The following is a 21,660-nucleotide window of genomic DNA, read 5'->3' as shown; positions in this document are numbered from 1 at the left end:
TCGAGCCAATTGAGAAATGGTACACTGTTTACGAGCTTTTATTTTTTATTGATTTGTCAGAAGAATCGTCAAAAGAAAATGAGATGGAATTATTTATCATGAGAATTATTTACTTTATCATTATCTTTTCTTTACATTTATTCGAAGTTATTTGTTTGGATGATGAAAAAAAAAAAATAAAGAAATAACTACATGGAGCCAAACTCCATGCCATTCCTCGTTCTCCGACGGGATCATTTGCGGTCCACATCGGGATCATTTGCGGTCCACATCGGGATCATTTGCGGTCCACATCGGGATCATTTGCGGTCCACATCGGGATCATTTGCGGTCCACATCGGGATCATTTGCGGTCCACATCGGGATCATTTGCGGTTCGAGATCATTTGCGGTCGGGGATCATTTGCGGTGCTGCACAGTACTTCCCATTGAGAAATTTCCGTCTCTTGTACTACCCAGGAATGCGATACTGTTACAACACCTTATTATCCAATTTACGCTTTATTTTCTGTCAAGTGGTCGCTTTCGGGAGGTTAAATAAAAAAGAAAATTCCAAACTTTTAGCGCTAAAAGCGATCGCGGTCGCTTACGAGAAGTGGTCCGTTACAAAAGGTTCCAAATATAGTGATTTGATCGGGAAACTTTTGGTATTTTGGAAAACTGGTCGATGAGGAGAGGTGGTCGCAATCGGAAGTTTGACTGTATTATTTTCAAGATTTACTCTACTGAACGCAAACCAGACAATGTTTGTTTAACTAATTTAAGCAATTGCCCTGACTGTTATGAACAGTTCTACTCTCGTTGCGTGATCTATGAACATGAACACGAACAGCCCGTGATTTACAAAGAATGCGTGACTTTGAACAATGCGTGATTATCGAAATATACATGAATAGTTCGTTTTCCTTTATTTGACAGCTCATGAATAGTTCGTTTTAGGACTAGAATTTTAGGTTTCGAGTTCAGTTGCTATCAACGTCAGTATTGCAACCATTCAATTGTATTCAAGCTTCATCGTATTAGTTCTTCCAAGCCACAGAGATCTACTCTTCAGAATCTACTAATCAACTACAATAAAGATTAAAGAAATCTCTGGTGGTTTGATACGTTTGTCGCCTTCTGCACCAAAATTTCTGAAGAACAAGCCTCGTCCAAGTAGTATAGAAGAGCCGACCTATAAGCAACAAGGAGGTATCCGTCTTTGGTAATTAGGAACAAACGAGTCAAGGAAATATGTCCGATGGTGAAGAACTTATTGCATCCTTTTATGCCACTGGAACCTCGGAAGGTACTAAGTCAAGTTCAGTGGGAACAGAGGATCCTTCCTTAACGCTGAAAAATAAGAGAAAGCAACTCAGAGGTAAAGTCACGCGTACGATAAATAGGGTGCGAAAATTTATTACAGATCAGGACCAAACCAAACGACGTATAGAAAAGGAACTCGAGGAGTTGCGAAAGGATTTTCAATTGGCCCGTGATGTACACGCCGAGCTTTACGGCTATGTAGACCTCAGCCAAGTCCCAAAGTTAGACGAGTGGGAAAATTTGCTCACCGACGATGCCTTCGGTAGTGAAGAAGTTGAGACATACTTCAAAACACTGGGAGGCCCAAGTGCTAGTGGTCAACAACTAGTCAGTGTTCCCGCCTCCAGCTTCGTTCAGCAACAAACGCCTGGTTTAATCGCACAAGGGAGCGAAAGTTCGGAGCCAAGCGGATCTCACGGAGCTGGCGAGAATTTGCAGGATAGCGTGAGTGGTCAACAACAAGTCATTGTTCCCGGCATTGTTTAACAACAAACGCCTTCAACCGCACAAGGGGGCAGCAATTTGGAGGAACATGATCCACCACCGCCCGTAGATGGCCACATAAATTTGGAAGCAAGTTCCTCTCCCGAAGTTGATAACAATTCGCAGCAAAACGGATCGTCTGCTAATAACGCGTTTTCAGAAGAAAGCTCGTTGGGACAACCGAAAACAGAAAGCGTCTCAGAAAGTATCAGTTCTTCCCGCCAACCTAAGGTCACGCGATCTGGAGTTATTCAATCTCCTAAAATAGCATGCCCCGTCGATGCGTGGATAGGTGATCTGGTGGAATTTGAAGAAACACGTCTTTCATCTGCCGTCCGTCAACTTTGGCCAGTCAAGCGTCATTGCTAGGGCATTCATCAGAAAAATCACGGAAAGAAGAAAAATTCAGCCCGATGACAGACAGGCCCTTCGTGAGTTTTCCCTTAACATGATCAATCTAGCAACGCTTCGCCAAATCACTTCGCCGACATTAACGCCAATGACAATTTCCGAAAGATTGTCAGATGTTTGCCAGATCATCTAATTGAAAAGTGGAAGAATGTGGCCACAGACATCAGAGAAAAGAGCGAAATCCCTCAACTGGAACACATTAGCAATTTTGTGAGGAAACGTGTCAGGACGGAATTTGATCCCGAATTCGGTGATGTTCTTAAGATGGACACTTCAAGAAACGCCGGCTTTCGAAGAGAACATAGAAGAGGAATTCATTCAAATACAAAGGCCCCAAGAAAACCCTCAAAATGCTACATTTGTCAGGCAGAGCACAGAGTCCATGACTACCCCACTATGGCTGATAGTTCGCTAGAAGAGAGAATACAACATGCGAAGAACCACCGCCTTTGCTTTTCATGTTTAGTGAGAGGTCATCCGACGAGGAAATGCAGCTCCAGGAATAAATGCGGCAAGAACGGCTGCACCCGAATTTATCATCCCTTGCTCCATACAGGCCCTCCCACTAACAGCGGAGTGGCATCAATCCTTGATAAAGGGAGTATCATGCCAGTGGTTCGAGTCCAATTTAAAACAGCGAATGGAAAAGTCCGGGAAGGAAATGTTCTCGTGGATAGCGGAGCAGGCACAACCGTGATACGAAAGGACTTTGCTAAAGCTCTAGGCCTTCAGGGAAGAAGCGAGCGAATTGACCTGACCCAGTTGTTGGCGGCGAGAGAGTTCAAGAGAAGGCAAGTAGGCGATTGAAATTCTGGATCTCCCCCCTGGACAAAGAACAAGAATTCACCGTTGAAGCCCATGAAATCGACAAGACCATCTTAAATGTTCCTGCCCTCGATAGACCATGGCTGAAGTCTTTCTCGCACCTACGTGATGTCGAATTCCTCATAAGGCTGGACCCATTGACTTGATCTTAGGAGTTCAGTATAGCCATCTTCATGCTGTAGAAGAGGTGCGTCAAGGTCTGCCTTTCCAGCCAGTGGGGAAGCGGACACGCCTAGGATGGCACGTGATTGGCTCAGACAGCTCAAAGGGAACCACCCAGATTTGTTCCATCAGCTTCGTTCAGAAACTGAACATGGAAAGATTCTACGAGTTTGAGAGTCTAGGAGTACAGGCACGTGACTGTTCGTGTCCTAAGACAGTAATGTCCACAGAAGACCGAATGGCTATGAATTTATTTGAAGCCTCCAGCACTAAAGAAAAGAATCGTTAAGTCATAGGCCTACCATGGAAGAAGGATCCTCACCTACTACCAAACAACTATCCGCGAGCGACGGCTCGAATCCTTGGAACGAAGCTTGTCTAAGAATGAAGGAAAGGCAAAGATGTACAACCCCGCAATTGAAGAGTATGTAGAAAACGGTTGGGCTCGCCCACTAACAGAAGAAGAATCGCAGCCCGATGTCAAACCTGTCTATTACCTGCCACATCATGGTGTTTACCGACCAGACAAACCGAGTACTCCACTTAGAGTTGTCTTTGACCCCGCTTCCCAATATCAGGGAGCCTCTCTGAATTCGTTCCTCTGCAAAGGACCTTGCCTCATTAGAAATTTGCTGGGCGTCCTGCTGCGTTTCCGTGAAGACCTTCTTGGTTTTGCTAGGGTTATCTCCAAAATGTACCTACAGATCCTCCTACCGGAAAGACACACTCTTGTTCATCGATTCCTGTGGCACAATCTCCAAACCAAGAAACAGCCCACCAAGTGCCTGCTGTCGCGAGTGACCTTTGGCCAGTTATGTTATGCTGAAGATCGCTAAAGAAAATGAGATTGAGTACCCCGATGCTGCCGTAATTTTGCGCCGTGATCGTTACATGGACGATCTGATTCACTCGTGTCCGACCCCTCAGTTAGCAGTAAGCCGAATGACAGCGCTTGATAAGGCTCTTGCCCGGGGAAGTTTTAAGATAAAAGAATGGTACTGTTCTTCTCAGCCAAAAAGAAAAGAAAAGCGAGACAGCAATCCAGTCAAGCCAGCCACGCCAAAGGACAGAGTCGGGAAAGCAACACTCAGCCAAGGTATCGTCCCACCAGCGACAGGTGTCAACTTAGATGGAGAGAGAGGGCAGATCAAGACCTTGGGAGTTGGCTGGAACCCTCAAACAGATACCGTGAATTTTAAAGTGAAAGATCTTCAAATCAGCGGGGCGTTCACCAAGCGATCAGTCCTATCGAAGATCTCTCAGATTTACGACCCACTCGGACTGGCTTCAGTAGTTACGATCAAGGCAAGAGTTGCCCTGTAGGATATCTGGAGGTCAAAGCAGTTTGACTGGGATGATCCTTTACCAGAGGAGATCAAAGACCTGTGGCGTAATTTATTTGAAGATATAGAGAAGCTAAAGGGCGTGAAATTTCCAAGATGTCTTAAGCCAAGTATTACAAGTGGACCGTCTCAATTGTATGTCTTCGCAGACGCCAGCATCAATGCTTATGGAGCTGTTGCATACCTGCTGTGGCCCACACCAGATGTTCCTGAAGTTCGCTTGATTTCAGCCAAAGCAAGAGTAGCCCCCCTTCGTCAAAGTACAATTCCGCGTCTGGAATTGATGGCAGCACTAAAGACGTCAAGGCTCGCCAAAACAATTTATGAAGAATTCAAAGAGAAGCCCGAGTTCGTGGGATTATGGTCTGATTCAAAGGTAGTTCTCCATTGGCTTCGCTCAGACTCTTTCCTTATGAAAGCATTTGTAGGTGTTCGTGTCGCGGAGATCCAATCCACATGGAACGAAGAGCATTGGAGATACGTTCCGACCGACCTTCACCCACCAGATGATCTCAGCAGAGGACTTCCCACCGAGGAATTCAATGGCCGATGGATGAAAGGTCCCGCTTTCCTGAGGAAACCCAGGGAAGAATGGCCTGCAGAGAAACTAGACACCCCCATGGCAAATGACCCCGAGATGAAGAATGTAAAACACAAACCGGTCGGAGCCGTTGTCCAGAACCAAGATATTTTAAAGCCAAGCGCCTTCTCCAGCTGGCTGGCAACGACTGCTCAGAATTACTGCCTACTGCATGCGTTTCCTGTCTAATGCAAAGAAAAAAGCAAGAAACCAGGTTGCCAGTAACGAAGTACGCGAAGGACCTTTGGTCCCAGAAGAGATGGATCAAGCAGAGCGCTACTGGATAATGTCGGCACAGAGGGATCTGGAAGATTGGTAAAATCGATTTAGCGATTTGGCACCACTTGTTAAAGAAGGCGTGGTGGGAGTAGGAGGAAGGCTAAGACATGCGCCCCTTACCTATGAAGAGATCCACCCCATACTTTTGCCAGCAAGCCATCCCATATCCAAGCCGATTATGCGAGAAGTACACAATCAAGTTGTACATGGTGGACCTGAAAGAACCTTGTCAGAAAGTCGCCGCAAGTTCTGGATAACTCGTGGGCGAAACCTTGCTAAAGGGGTGGTCGAAGATTGTACAATATGCAGAAAGCTTCGCCAGCCACCACATAGTACCCTGATGGCCGATTTGCCAACCGAGAGGTTGAAACCATTTTCTCCTCCTTTCTCTGTGACTGGTGTTGATCTTTTTGGCCCCTTCAACTTGAAGACTGGACGAAACAGAACAAAGAAAGCCTGGGGAGCACTGTTCACCTGCGCAACTGTTCGCGCCATTCATTTGGAGATTGTAGAAGATCTGTCCACTCAATCATTCATGCATGTCCTGCGACGTTTCGCAGCACACCATGGATGGCCACACACGATGATCTCGGACAATGGCAAGTCATTTGTTGGAACCGAGGAGTTGAAGAAGCTAGTACAAGAAGGAAGAAATCCAACTGAAGAATTTTCTGCTCTCCACAGAATTCGCTGGATTTTCCCCACACCCCTCAGTCCACACCAGGGTGGAATTTATGAGAGTCTTATCAAGCAAACGAAGCGCCTTGAAAGGAATCGTGGGTTCTCAGTCTCTTTCCTGGAACGAAATGTCTACAATTTTCGCAGAAGTTGAATGCTTCATCACTAGTAGACCACTGGGATACCCTTCCAATGATCCCAACGACCCACAGCCGTTGTCTCCAAACCACATTATCCTTGGTCGAGCAACAGCAACAGTACCCCAAGGCTCTTACCAAGAAACAAGAAACCTCCGCAAACGGTTTGAATTTGTTCAAATGCTGCATAACCATTTCTGGAAGCGTTTTGTACGCGAGTATTACCCAACGTTGATGAGAAGGGCGAAATGGCAGCTCAAGACAAGACAACTTCGGGTCGGCGACGTTGTCCTGCTGGTAGACTACAATGCACCAAGGAGAAAACGGGATCTCGCAAGAGTGACAGATGTATTTCCTGGGCCAGATGGTGTTGTTAGGAATGTACAAGTGAAGACCAGCAAGGGTGAATGTAAGCGATCCATACAGAAATGCTGCCCACTCATCGAGAAGGATAGTTGCACTTAAACTTGGCCCCGGAGGATTTGTTATGAACAGTTCTACTCTCGTCGCGTGATCTATGAACATGAACACGAACAGCCCGTGATTTACAAAGAATGCGTGACTTTGAACAATGCGTGATTATCGAAATATGCGTGGTTATTTTTCTATGTTTCTCTGTGGTCTCAAATAGTTTAGCGATTGTGGTTTCCTGTATATGACAGCTCATGAATAGTTCGTTTTCCTTTATTTTACAGCTCATGAATAGTTCGTTTTCCTTTATTTTACAGCTCATGAATAGTTCGTTTTAGGACTAGAATTTTAGATTTCGAGTTCAGCTGCGATCAGCGTCAGTATTGCAAACATTCAATTGTATTCAAGCTTCATCGTATTAGTTCTTCCAAGCCACAGAGATCCACTCTTCAGAATCTACTAATTAACTACAACAAAGATTAAAGAAATCTCTGGTGGTGTGATACGTTTGTCGCCTTCTGCACCACCTACCTTTGTGTCCGCACGTTAGAGCAAACAAACTGCGCAATGTCAATCAGCAGATGACGGACTACAAAGCATGCATTCGATTATCAGGAGTTTAAAACAAATGAACGGAAATAGGGAAACAGAGGTGTTTAGTCTACTGAATTTTTTTTTTATACAATGTACATTTTAATCAAGTTCAATTATGGGCAAGTCATTTAAAAAAGGTAGAATACATTTCTAAACTAGTAGTGGTTCTCACTAAAGCTGCCCCCGTTGTTTTGCTGATTGAAAACAATAATTAAACATTATTGCAAGAACCAAAACTTTTATTTCTAATTTGTGTAAGCTTTATCACTCATAATGTTCCTAAAATCACGCAATTCATCATGAATATGATTCAAACAATCAACTGAGTAAACTAAATCAACACGTGCTATTTAACTCATTCCAAACAGTTTTAAACGGCAAATTTGAACACATCATATTCTTTCCTTATTATGTCGCCAAGTATTTATAGCAGAGCAGTTTACCATGTCTCGTTTCATCGGGGCACAATATTACTTTTACTAGTAATAGTTCTCACTAAATCTGCCCCCGGTTTTTGTTTTTTGTTTTTTGTTTTTTTTTTTTTGGCTGATTGAAAATGTATGAACTGAAATTTTTTTCTTTTTATTTTGTTTCTTTGTAAACTATATCAATCAAAAATTTTCTTATAACTTCGGCAATTTATCATGAATATACACCTTTATTCCCCATACAGTGTATATTAAATCATGCAAAATTCGATTTCAAGTCAAGCGTTAACTCTTTTAATTTCATCTGGGGTGAGCTTGCCAAAGGTCTTTTCTTCAAAAATCTTACTGAAGCAAGCATTGCAATCTCTTTCCAAACAAGAAGAACAGTGTGGTCCTAAATAATCCCAATGTGGCTCTCTGATTTCTGGCAATAGTTTATTGTTTCCAGCCGACTCAATATATCTTGAAGAAATGGCAAATAGAAGCTCTGTAAGTTCATTTCTTTACGATAATTGTGATGCATATGGCATGAACAGAAGTGAAGAAATTTCTGAAAGAAAACTGTCCACAGCACAAGAAAAAGTTCTAGGATTGTAAGCGTAAGATCACTCAGTACAAATGATTAAGAAGTAAGCGAAATTCCAGACGTAAAACTGACGACCCGAAAAGTATTTATGGTAGCATGTGTTCACATCGCAAACTCGTGCGAAGCGACACATAAGATCGTTTAGTTATAATTCTCGCTTTGAATCTGAAAAATCTCAAGATTCTCAAGATTCAATTAAGAAAACTACTTTCTTAATTACTTGTGATACCTTCTTAGTTGTTTTCCTCGCAAAAAACCATCTTCAGGATATTTGAAGTCGTTTTAGTTACACATAAGTGCCCTGTTTTGGTGGAGCTCCTGAGCGCCGAACGCGCGAGAGGGGCCTCATACCTAAGAAAATTTGGTAACTCATCGGTTTAAAGAATTTTGGTCGTCATGTGACTGTCCGTGTGTACGTCGGTACGTCCGTACGCCAAGCCCAGCACCTTGCAAAATAGGAGAGTATTTCTTGCTGGAAAAGGCATTGAATATTCACGAAGAGAGAGCTATTATTCCAAAAACCATATCAGATTCTAAAAACTCTTTTTTAATTTAGCGCCAAAAATGGGTCGCCGGCTTCTGGCAACTCGCTCGTAGCTCACGAAGAGAAAGCTATTATTCCAAAAACCATATCAGATTCTAAAAACTGTTTTTTAATTTAGTGCCAAAAATGGGTCGCCGGCTTCTGGCGACTCGCTCATAGCTCGTCGCGTGACGCCAGGTAGGATAATAGCAGGGGTTTCAATGAAAGCCGGTTACCGGCGGTCTACCGTCGCTTGTAGGACCTCTTACCGCCGTCTGTTTTGATTTCATTAATGAAAATAAAAATGATATTAATAAAAAAAAAAAAGCAAATACAACAGCAACGACGTCGACCACTGAAATTTTTAAATGCTACAAAAAAGCGGGCAAACTAAACGTTCCAAAGAAATAGTGTACATGTTGTTTGTAGTTGCCGATCAGTGTTATCACTGTTCATCTCAGGATACCTAAGACATCTGAATGATTTAATAATATGATTTAATTTTTCATTATTTTATGATCATTAAATACCCGAATAATGAACCGTGGGAGAATCAATGAAAAGTTGTAAATGAGCTTTGGTTTTGTAAGAATATTAGTAGAAAGAATTTTGTTGTAAAGTTTATCTCATTTCATTTTTTTCTGAAGAGTTAAAAATCAGTTTGTTGCCATGTTGGTACATTTGAATGAGTAGCAGAGAGGTTGCACTTGTTTTAAGAAAGGACTTCAAAGAAAATACTGCCTAAGTGGATATAAAGTGTTACTGAGAGATATCTGCCTAGAAAGGTATTCAAAATGCACCTTTTTGCAAAAAATTTATAGCTTGTCAAAAAAATCCTGCTTTGTGATCAATAAAAATACCCATCAACAGCGCGCTTTTTGATGTCCAGAACGCTGGAAATCGCATTTCCGAGCTTCTAAATTTCAAATTTTTCTGGGGGGGCATGCCCCCAGAACCCCCTAGGGGAAAGGGGCCTTGCGGCCCCTTTACTGGTCACAGCCGTCTATTACACCTTCAGTGGCCGCTTATAACTAATGTTATTGAAAACCCTGTAATAGTTGCGTTGTTTTCAACAAAACATGGTGTTCCTTCTCAAATTTTAACCCAGAATTCTTGAGTTAAGTATTAATGAATAGCCCAAAGCAACTTTGGTATTGTCTTTATAGCGGAGCTGGAACGGCCGCTAACAAATGAGAAAGTATTAGATGGAAAATGCTCCCTTACGAAGACATTTGAACTATCAAGTCATATGCTGGGTTGGAAAGTAAATAATGTACCAAGCAATTATTTTTCTGCGCTAAATTGTCCGTAAAACCGTCAAAGATAACTTTTTCTTCTGCGAGGCCAACCAACTGACGCAAGCTTCCGAACAGACGTGTGGATCTTTTAGATTGTTAAGATGATATAAAATCATTGTACCGGAGACCTAGATGAAACGGATGATATTCAGAATAACATGGACGAGACCTCTCGGCAGAAAGGTGCTTCATTTCATGTCATATCGTCTGTCAAATATGAGATCGGAGCAGGATCTGTTTCCTCGGGCGTCCGCATGCTGTGCAAAGCTATTTCTTGTCTCGCAGCTTCCTCTGAACTTCTCACAAGAAAGGTATCCTAAACTGGTGCTTTGAGTTCTGATTTTTTTTTTTTTTTTTTTCATTTCTCAGTGAGTTCAGTTTAACCTGTATAGACTGTAAAAGAAAACTGTGCATATTGTTAGATGGAAAGAACTAAAAAATACAGAATCTGGTTCTGAGCAGCAAGTGAATTAAAGAAGAAAGAAAATATGAACAGGAACACTTCCTATGCTAAGCCATTGGCAATAAGAGTTAACTTATCCAGGAGAAACTTGTGAAGCCAAAATGATTTATTGCCAAAACAAAGAGTTCAGAAAGGAAGGTTATGACAAAGCTGGAAAGATCAATATCAGGTGATCTGTTGTTATAACCAAACCCCTTGTTTTCTAATAGTACCTGTCTTGAGAAACTGTGATACCTTTACTGCCTCTAAGTTTGAAATATAACCAGTTATTTTCTTTATACTTTGTGCTTTCAATTTTCACCATAAATTTTATGTTTACATTAAGTTTAAACTGACTTACAAAGAAATATTCTAGAGAAGAGTGTCACAGAGGTTGTACCTGTAAACATGAACTCCAAGCCTGATTTCTCCCCAGCTACCTCCGTCCCAGGTTCCCTGTTGCTTTTTGCATTGATGAGTTTATTTTTGGCCTCAAGAAAATGCATCATGCAAGTGATAAGCGAACGTTTTCAGCAACCACGAAAAGAAACACAAGATTGGGTTTTAAATGTTTAATTGACGGTGCGTTGACAATAAATAGATAGCTTTCCATGGTGGTTGCATGTATTGCCAGAAACAGGGCCTGCTTGAATGGTCTTGCTGCGGTAGTGAAAGATGGTAACCTAAGGTTTAAAAAGATCAAATAAGACTCCTCTTAATATTCACCAGTTAAAAATTGGAGTAAATGTTTATATGACCTCCCTTCCCTCTTTAGATTATATATCGCCCGTAACTCATCAGAAAATGAGAGAGCTAGCACCAGAAACTCAATATGTATTTATCATTAAAAGAAGTAATTCTCACAAGTAAACGATCCAACCCCATCCACCTTTTTAGTCCCGTCCAAGCAGATACAACGTGGTAATGTACACGGAGCTAATATCGTAATTTATAAAACATTAAATAGCTCATTTCCAGTATCAATATATTGAATTGAGGTCTTCCGATTTTCACGTAAAGGAATTTTTTCTGTACTCTCACCTGCACAAAGGAAAAGTAAAATTTCTGACGCGTGTCAAACAAACTACAAGAAACACTCCACATAAAGCATTTTTGGATCCTTACATAAAGAAAATTTACAATATTGTTTAGGAATTTAAATTAATCAAACTTCAAATTCCTAAATTGTTGATTAACTGTGCCAATTTTGTAAACATAATAAGATCCAGCAACAGGAACTCAAGTTGACCAGAGTTTGGAACTCAAATTTTGTTACATAAGCATACGTGACTGCAGCCGACAGTGAGGCCCCCGTGACCCTAGACGAGCTAACTTTCACCGTTTTGTTGAGAAAGTGAAACACAAGTCACCCTTAACAACATAACAAGGGTAACTCTGGTAGGCCAGATAACCTTTTTTTGTCAAAATACTATGACTGGCCTACCTGGGGCAACTCATGGCATGAAGAAATCAAAATTAACCCACAAAACCCCACAATGATCAAATGACCGAAAGGAAGGCAAAGGAAGAACGATAACTGAGCCCTAGAATATGAAGAAAGGCTTAAGAAATCCTGGAGGGACAACTTCATTACATATAAACACTTGGTAAAGTTGCCTCAGATGCGTCTGATAGGGTTGTCTCCAGTACCCAAGACCATATAAATGAGGCCTTGTACTGTCTCCTCCGCAGAGGCTCCTTATGGGAAATTAAATATACTCCGACCTACCAGCCAACGGTCAAAGTAGCACGAAAGAGGGCTATGCAGAGGAGAGAGAGCCTTGTATGTCAATATATTTAAAGAAACATCTTGCAAGACTACACTGCAAACCATGGGTTAAATGTAGACAGCAGGCTTTTTAAGAATATCATATTCCCATTTTCATTTATAGAGAGATCGAGCTAGTCATACACCGGCTAACCTGAGCCGTATATTTCAGGCTACCTGGAGCACTTAGCTCTCTATAAAGGAAATGGGAATACAATATCCTTAAAAAGTCTGCAGTCTGCATTTTATCCTCTGTCTGCATTTTAACCACCGTTGTGCAGTAGGCAGGCTTAAAGTCTTATTTAAATAATTAGGTTTAAGTTCTTGTTTGTGAAAGTTCTCATTTCCATCATTGTGGATAATATTTCTGTTTTCTAGGCCTGTTACAGAATATGTGAAAAAGTTTTAGTTTTGTGAAAGAACACTCCCCCGAGCACGAGATCGCAAATATTTCATACTCAAATGGACTGATCATTTTTACTGCTGATTCTTCAAAATCCTCTTCAAAATGAAAATGTTTTCCTATACATATAAGCTATTCTGTGACCATGTTACGCGTTTCTTTAGGTTACCGATCACGTAAAAAAGGCAATTTTACAGGGTGAATAGTCAAAATTTTGCCCCACATATTTCCACCGGAGAGTGATGACTGTAACACTTTAAATACACTTTATGCAAGATTTTTCGGTTGTAATTAAAATCTACTTGCCTCTCAAGGAAAAAAAATGATAATTACTCCTCGAGATCTAAATACAATACCATTTGAAGCTGGAATGGTTGGAGAAATCCGCCATTTGCGCGCTTCTTTTGCCGTGACGTCATAATGGCCATGATCATCGGGTCAGCCAAATCTGACGTGTTGCCCTCTCCCTCCTGGTTATGGTCAATTGACACCCTCAAAACATGGTATAACTGATAGTGAAACCACACGCTGAGCAATTACATGCTAACATTTGATCTTTTTTTGAGTTTCTGATCCAAGAAAAGCAACTCCTCTTTTTCCTTTATGGGTAATCATTGCAATCAGGAGCTCTGCTTTTAGGGTTGGCTAAATCTATATATTACCTCCGCCACTTTGAAGAGGAATTACTTGATCGCGCCAAAATCTTAACCTATTGAATCCCACACTATACAACAGTAACTGAAATAAGGTTCAATAACTGGCCTTTATAAAACAACAAATGTCCCACTTTCTAGAAAAGTTTTAACCTTTTTCAGAATTCTTAAATTTGAGGCCACTTAATGCCTTATGCTTTGCAAGTGGCCATTCCACGTCAGGTTCTTATCAATACGAACACCTAAGCATTTGGTGGACTTCACTTGCTTTACATCCGTATTGAACAGTGAAAGTTCTATTTTACCGTCAAGAGCGGCAATTCTCAGTCTAGACCTGATTAACATGAAGTCTGTCTTTGACAGATTAAGAGTAAGTTTGTTCACATAAAGCCAGATGGCAGTTTCTGTAAGATCCTTACTCATTTTATCTTGCAAAATTGGCAGACTACAACTTGAGAATGTGAGGCTCGTGTAGTCAGCAAACAGTCTCGCCATTTCGTAATCTAAGCATTTGGGCATATCATTAACGTAATGACTGATTGACTGATTGGCTGATTGTCTGACCGACTGACTGATTGACTGAATGTAATGATTGTCTGATTGAATGAATGACTGACTGACGGACGGACGGAAGGACTGTTTGACTGACTGACTGTCTGACTGTCTGACTGATTGACAGATAGACGGATTGATTGGTTGGCTGGCCGGCCGGCTGGTTGATTGGCTGGCTGGTTGGTTGGTTGGTTGGTTGATTGATTGATTAATTGACTGATTGATGGACTGATCTCTCTCATTCTCTTCTAGGGATTTCTTTTTAAAGAGAATCCACAGAGTTTCCCAAAAATCAGATCCAGTTTACGGTGATCGTTTCTTAGTCGACGTGGAAGTTGGTTTACAGTATAACAACCAATCATTTCGCTTGTCAGAACACGTCTATCAGAAGAAGGGAAGTGACAAGTTGTGTTTTCCAGAAGGAATCAACTGGAACACCAGAGCCACGGTGTACTTCATACTTCCTGTCAAAGACCAAGGACGATGGGTCTATCATTTTATCAATGAACTCACTGTTGCCAGCTTATTGGCCGGTGATACGAACTTCCACGTCGTTGTTGCCGACTTTGAAAGTCAGGATATTGATATGGCCGAAGCCTTTAACACTTCTCTGTTCCGCAGCAGACACACCATCGTTAAAATGACGGGTAAATTTTACAAGACACTTGCGCTAAACGAGGCTGTCGCGCGTGTTCCAAGCGAGCATGCTATACTGTTTCTGTATGATCTTCACATCGATGTTCCTGTAGACATCATGGACAGCGTCAGAAAGGTAACGTAAAAGTACAAATGCAATCACGTTATAAGCAGTCCCCGTAAGAGTCCTAAGAGAACGATAGTTAGAATGCGTCACCTAAAGAAGCAAGAAATTACTGCTCACCGGGGAAAGAGAGAACGATGAGGGAAGGGAACCAGGAGTTGCCTCGGTAGTGTCATGTTTTTCTCCAACATCTCCTGTTCATACTTATACTAAAGCTGAGTATCAGGCTTAAACTCGAACTAGGACTAGAGATGGGACTCGAGCTTGGACTCAAACTGGGACTCAAACTGGGACCAGAGCTTATACTAGAGCTGGGACTCGAACTGGGACTTGAAAGGGGACTCGAACTGGGACTAGAGCTGGTACTTGAGTCGGGACTGCAGTTGGGACTCGAGCTGGGACTCGGACTGGGTCTCGAGCTGGGACTAGAACTGAGACTCGAGCTGAGACTTGAGCTGGGACTCGAGCTGGGACTTGAGCTGGGACTCCAGCTGGGACTCGAGCTGGGACTGGGACTGGGTCTCGAGCTGGGACTCGAGCTGGGACTAGATCTGGGACTCGAGCTGGGAATCGAGCTGAGATTTGAGCTGGGACTCGAGCTGGGACTTGAACTGGGTCTTGAGCTAGGACTCGAGCCAGGATTCGTGCCAGGCAAAGGTTAAGGGCGCCTTCAACCTTTTTGTGCCTCCGAGCGTTTTGTTCACCTCTCGCTCTCCTGGAAAGGAAACGACCGCTACGCAGGCTAATGGTGTCCTGTTGGCGTTTTCGGTGACCAAAAGAATGTTTGTGGTTACTATTCACCGGAAACTTCATTAAAAGCTGTTTGAATTGGTTTAATGATTTCAACAACACTCACTTCAATCCAACTACTGTAGAACTTTTATTTGGTACTCACAACAAAAAGTCTACTGTTGACAAGCTGTTTAATTATACTCTCTTGTTCATGCGTCGTTATATATACACTAGAAAATTAAATGAGGATACGTTACTCCTTCCGGACTTCATTAACAAAATCAGGTATAGATACAGTCTAGAAAAATTTCCTCCTGTGTAAGAAAACAATGCCTCTCCTCTTAAATATCAAAACGTCCGAAATTTTCCTTGCAACTGTTATTTCCTTAATTTGTCTAGTTTGTAATTGCTAAAAAATGTAAAAAATATGTTAATATCTTAAAAGTTATATTGTAGTGAGATTAAGTTTAGATATCAGAATTAATTTGTTTAATTTAGTGATTGTAAAAAGAGTGAAGATTAATAATTGCATGTGTGTAAGTAAATGTATTGTAATTAGTGTAAGGTGTAAGTACTTGTGTTGTAGTTAATGTTTCTATTGTAAGTATTGTAAGATTTTTGTGTTGTGATAACAATAAAAAATGTTCTTTATTTAAAAAAAAAAAAAATGTTTGTGGTTGCTGTATCCTGTCTTAAACCATACTCTGCGGTACCAGCGTAAACTTTTGTTTCCCAGATGTGTGGTGACAGCAGCTTTATAGACGGACTCGTAAACAAAACGCAGAATGCTTAATTACAAGGTTGAATCATCTTAGTAGTTTTAGCTTTTCAGTTTGACTCGAACTCGTTGTACCACTTCTACATGCTCAACTTTGTACGTTATTTGTTTCTTTTAATTTTTCAGAACACCGTTGAGGGACGGATTGCCTATTTCCCTGTGGTTGGTCGTTTACACTGTGACGGCTCGTCTACGGATCACAGAGGCTTCTGGGAACTTAACGGGTTTGGCTTGCTTGCTATATACAAGTCTGACTGGAGAAAGGTTGGCGGTAAGTGGAATTCAATTTGTCTGGGGACGCGATAAGCAGAACAACTTAATTAATAGTCCTGATGCCGGACAAAGCTGGAACTGCAATATTGCCGCAAAGCAAAACCATTATGGTCACATAACACTACCCAGGTATAACAGGGAAACGGAAGGGGGTAAAATCTTTTTAACATCATCAATTTTATTATGGAATTTCCTCCCTGCAAAAAGAAGATCCAGCGAAAGCATTAATTCTTTTAAACGCAAATATATCGAGTACGTTAAGGAGGGGAAGGCTAATGTTGACCGTTTTACAATCTCTTAATATTTTAACTTTTGTTCTTTTACTGCATGCATATAGTTAGCTTAATTTTAATAATATTATCAAAGTTAGGAAATTTTAAATCATTGGAATTATGTATATACATATTCTTTTTGTAACTTTTTATCGGAACTTTTTACATATTGTTAGGAGCCATAATCGGGGATGGAGACCGTAAGTCTTGGGATCCGCGCGCACCTATGATATGGGACAATTTTTCTATTTTTAGAACAAATTGCGCCATCCTGAGGTCATATATCCGCGCGGATCCACGCACATGTCGGGGGCTCTCGAGTGGATGCTGTCGCGTTGCGTTTTCAAATGGTCAGAGATGCGAGATTCTCTTGCGTATTTTTCACCGTGATGGCAGGGAATAAGGAAGGGAATACGAACCAGGGCGCTTATATGAAGTTTTATGCTCTGAGTTAACGGAAAAGGTGGGTTTTTCAGGGTCGAAAACAAGACTTCAATCTCGCGCTGGGAATGAATAATAAGATCTGCTCGCGCTTGTTGTAAGCTTACGCGTATGTTTTTGCGTTTGTTCTGACTTACGAATATAGCAAGAAAACTCTATACTCTGGTATCGAGTTAATTTGTGAGCTTCTCGGACAATGGTCAATCATAACCAAAACCTGTTTTGATGGTTTCTTATTGTTTCTGCTTGTTTGGTGAGTTTGCAAAAGTTTTTGAAAGGAAAGTCTGACGCGTACAATTAGCTCATTTGCATAGTGCAGCTCGTGCACTTTCAAGTCCGAGTCGGTGTTTTCAATTGTCAACAAATCTTGACAAAGATTTCTTTCGTTATCTTTTGTGCTGAAATGCTGCAACAAATTTCACGAACACAAAAAACGCTACTAACATCATGTGTGTTTCTTCAACATAAGCATAGTGAAGTTTTACACTGCGAAATTGAAAGTATATAAGGAGTTTTGATAACTCGATCAACAAAATCGAAATCGTTATTCGAAGTTGCTTAAAGAAAGCGTCATTGTAACTTTGCTGATTATTTCTGCCTTATTCACATATTTTCAGCTTAGCTTTCAATATGTTTTCAAACATTTATCAATCTTAAACATATTTGAAAGCGATAGAGTTATTGTTTGATTCGATGTACGCTTTCACACGAAAGTGCGGCGGAAGTCCAATTTGTCATGTTTACTGACGGTACAAAACACGCATCGCATCGACGGGCGCTCTCATTCCTCGACAAGAGAGAATTTACTGGATTTTTACACAAATAAAACTGAGCAGTATCTACGGACGTAAAGTTATTGGGCCTTGATGAAACATCAAGCGTTGCTTACAATTCAGGCGAAACTCAACCTAGCAATTATTTTGTTTTACTTTTCGGTCGCGACAGACTGGCAAATTCCTCGCACGCGTGTGGTAAGAGAAGCTAGGAAACCATGAAGTCCTGAAGCTCTGCTATTTCTAAATATATCCAGCTAGTTTTTTGCTGTGTAATGGAAAAGCTGTTAATCTTCAACATATGTGAAATTTCAAGCAGGGTGATTTACAGCTCATGTAAAAGAAGCATCCGTCGGAACACAACTTGGTCAGCGATATATATAAGCTTACAGCGGAACATACCTAAATTCGACACTGTCTTACTTCACTCAAACTGGAGCAGCTTACGACGAAAATACTTAATTAAGTAAAATTCCAAGAGACGTAAACGGGTTGAGTTGTGGGCCAAAAACATGGAAAGTTTCTGGAATTTCGGACGCCATTTCCCCCGCGCGACATCCGTAGAAATCCTCGCAGCATGTACGCGCGTGTGCCGCAGGCGATGGCGCAATTTGTTCTAAAAATAGAATTATTGTCCCATATCATGGGGACAACCCCAATACTTGAAATGGCGCGCGCTTACGGTCTCCGTCCCCTATTATGGCTCCTGATATTGTAAATTTTTATTGTTCATACTTTGTACTGCACTTAGTTATTTTATACTTACTCGTAGATTTTTAGCGCAAAGGGCCTCTAGTTTATCAGTTTATACTGTCATGGGTCACCCTCTCTTTAAGTAAAGTTGATTGATTGTCTCGTAAGCACACTACAAAGAGATCATACGTCATAGCAATTAAGTATGAAACATTGACGCTCTCACGGCATGGACTGGGCTGTAAAATTTGCAAGGGGGATTGCTATGAAATGGGAGAGACTACACGATGCTGCAAAGAAAAGTAACTGTTATGTTACGGAAACCAATATTTTGTTTACTCAGTCACTTATCTTAAAGTACCAAAAGCGCGGGTACAAGACGAGTGCAAATAACTCAATTTAGGAAGGACGCCAGAGGATGCGCGGGCGGTTTTTCACGCACTATGACCTAGATATATATAGAAAAAACTCTTCCTTAAATAACTTATTGTTGTCGATAATCCGCTCCCTTTCGGTGTTCATCAACTTTTATTATTTTAGCGAGTTGCAAATGTCAGACGATGTAGCCCGCAGTGCCGCGCGAATGTACACTTTTGTATAAGGTCGCCATCTTGGATTTGGTAACAGTGGAGGATTGGGGCGAGGGAAAATTTGGCGAGGGAGTAGGCGTGAAGTAAAAAGAGGGAAAGAGGGACTGGAAGTTAAGGAAAAATACAACTCTGATTCATTTTTGCTCTGTTCGGCCAAAGGAATGGACACTGAGAAATTCAAATACAAATGGGGCGGGGAAGACTGGGATCTACTGGACCGTGTTTTTAACGCCAAGTTGGAAGTGGAACGAATCAAGTACCCAGGCCTCTATCATCATTATCACAGTAAACAAAAGAAGTGGAATTAACGCCTGGTGTAGCCGCGCCTGGAGTGTTTGGAGCGCTCTTCTTTGCGGAGTAAATGTACCTGGCCTACCGGATATTTAACGAGTACGAAAAAGGTGTGTTACAATGTAAAAATTATCGATCTCGAAACTATGATTAATTTTTTAAAATTAACCTGGCTACAAATAATTCTCCGTGTAATGATGCAGACGACAAGTTTTCCTTTTGTAAGTCTGAACTCTCAAAAAGAACTCAAATATTACAAAATATAACTGGCTTGAAATTGAAGGTAAAAATTACCTTTGAAACAGAAAAAATTATAGCTTATACCATGCCATTTTTGAATTATAACCCCTTAAAGGTATAATTAAGGATGTTTTTAGTAGGTCATATTGTTGCTATGGTAACTTTCTGTGTCACGAAAATGAAAGCAACGTGTTCACCAATGATTGGGCAGTTTTTTGATACCACGACACTTAAGTGAAAACCGCTCACTCGAAAGTAAATAACCAAAGTGTATCGTGAGTAAAGCACTGTAATATATTGTAATTTGTTCTCTGTCGTATACTATAGCGAATGTAACGTTAGTCAGTAGTGCCCGTACGCAATGTATCGTACAGTAATTCATTGTATATATAGCGAGAATTTTAGGCAATAAACCTTGCAAATAGAATTCTATGTGTGCTACATTTTTTGCATGTGAAAAAAGCGATACGTCCAATCAGCTTCGCTATAGCATTCTTCACATGTGAAAAATATAACCAATCACCGTCCAGAGAAGAATCACTTAGCCAATCAGACTTAAGCACTTAAATGGCTTCCGCTGTCTTGAAATCAGCGCCCGCTTGAAGTTTGTGTTTAGAAAACATGGCTTCGTCTTCCTGTTTTAGTTCACCTTCGGAAAAACAGCAGCGGATTATATCTAACATCTCGAGCGCTAGTACTTCAGTTTCAGAATCAATAGCCGTTAAGAAACCAAGGAAGTAAATTTAACATCACGAGCCCATCAACACTCAAGGAGGAGCATTCAACATTTCTATAAACTGTGTAAGTTAACAGAGTCCGAATTTGTCTTTGCACAGCGCGAAGCGTCGCCATTACATGATTGAATCTGAAAGTGATTAGGGACAAGCGAAAAGGTTTCATACTACGTCTTTACGAATTCTCCCGTATTATATTTAAGCCTGTGTAGGCCCTTTGTCCGCCTTCTGCTGAACTGGAAGGCGGATTTGTTTTTCATTACGCTCGGTCATTTAGATCAGTCTTGAATTTTTTGCTGTTCTGCATGTAAGCTTATGGTATCGAGAAAACTAAAACTGATTTAAAGGATATGTTTAGTTCTCGTTATATATACAATAAGCAAATCATAATAACAGCATAGAAAGTGCTCTGTACAGATTTTTATTCACTCTTTGCAAGACTTTGGAAAACTCACTCGTTCACTGCGCTCACTCGTTCTTTTTCCAACGTTTTGCAACTCGTGAATAAAAATCCATACGTCGCACTTTCTATGAAGTAATCTATACGCAGCAAATTAATAATAATAAATTACATGATGCGACTAAGACTTCTAATCCAGCTGAGCAACAAATCTAGTAATATTCAAATCATGGGAGGCGAGAACTCCTGCCTGCCCGAGTAAACATTTAAGACTAAAACATTGTGAAGATCTTGATGTAACGAAATCTGCTTTAGTTTTTCGATTCTAGCCACACTTCAAATGGGAGCATACAGCGAGCACGTTTGTAAGAATTCAGTCATTTGGGACCGTTGCCAACTAATAAGCAGATGCAAGTAGTGCAAATGTTGTATGTTAAAGGTAGTGTAAGTAGCGTAACGTAAGTGATGTAACATAATGTCAGAACAGGTTTTCCGTGCAAGTATCTTAATGTAGGTAATGTAAGTATTGCATTGTAAGTAGTGTAAGTATAACAATGTAAGTAGTGTAAATATTGTACGGTAAGAGTAGTGTAAGTAGCGTAACGTAAGTAATGTAAAGTAATGTAAGTAGAGTTTTTCTGAGTAAGTATCTTAATGTAGAATAAAAAATATTGTATTGTAAGAGTAGTGTTCAAAATTCAATGTAATAAATACGTTTAAAGTTTCTTTTACCAAACGTGTCCATTTTCTTTATAGGTCCACCAATACTGTCGATAAATTGGTCAAAACAGATAATTCATCGAACTATTGAATTCAGCGAAG

General features: G+C 40.9%; 2 protein-coding genes across 2 annotated transcripts in view; both read left to right on the top strand.

The window, feature by feature from the left end:
* Window positions 1-21,574, top strand: part of LOC110040716 (beta-1,4-N-acetylgalactosaminyltransferase 3-like) — a 24,262-nt gene extending 2,688 nt beyond the window's left edge. Inside the window, exons 2-4 of the mRNA XM_089277654.1 lie at window positions 14,114-14,633; window positions 16,258-16,402; window positions 19,333-21,574. Of these exons, the coding sequence (XP_089133780.1) occupies window positions 14,114-14,633; window positions 16,258-16,402; window positions 19,333-19,481 (814 nt within the window). The 3' untranslated portion in view covers window positions 19,482-21,574. The remainder of the gene's footprint in view (window positions 1-14,113; window positions 14,634-16,257; window positions 16,403-19,332) is intronic.
* On the top strand, window positions 5,567-7,102 carry LOC149098722 (uncharacterized). Its single transcript, XM_089277655.1, has one exon. It carries the CDS (start codon window positions 5,567-5,569, stop codon window positions 6,218-6,220), a length of 654 nt encoding a protein of 217 aa, XP_089133781.1. The 3' UTR covers window positions 6,221-7,102.
* Window positions 21,575-21,660: the final 86 nt, after the last annotated feature.

The sequence above is a fragment of the Orbicella faveolata genome, unplaced genomic scaffold (assembly GCF_042242905.1).
Source record: "Orbicella faveolata isolate gen_17 unplaced genomic scaffold, um_ofav_v1 contig_46, whole genome shotgun sequence".
Lineage (NCBI taxonomy): Eukaryota > Metazoa > Cnidaria > Anthozoa > Scleractinia > Merulinidae > Orbicella > Orbicella faveolata.
The sequence above is the reverse complement of the archived record's forward strand: the minus strand, read 5'-3'. Positions and strand labels throughout refer to the sequence as shown.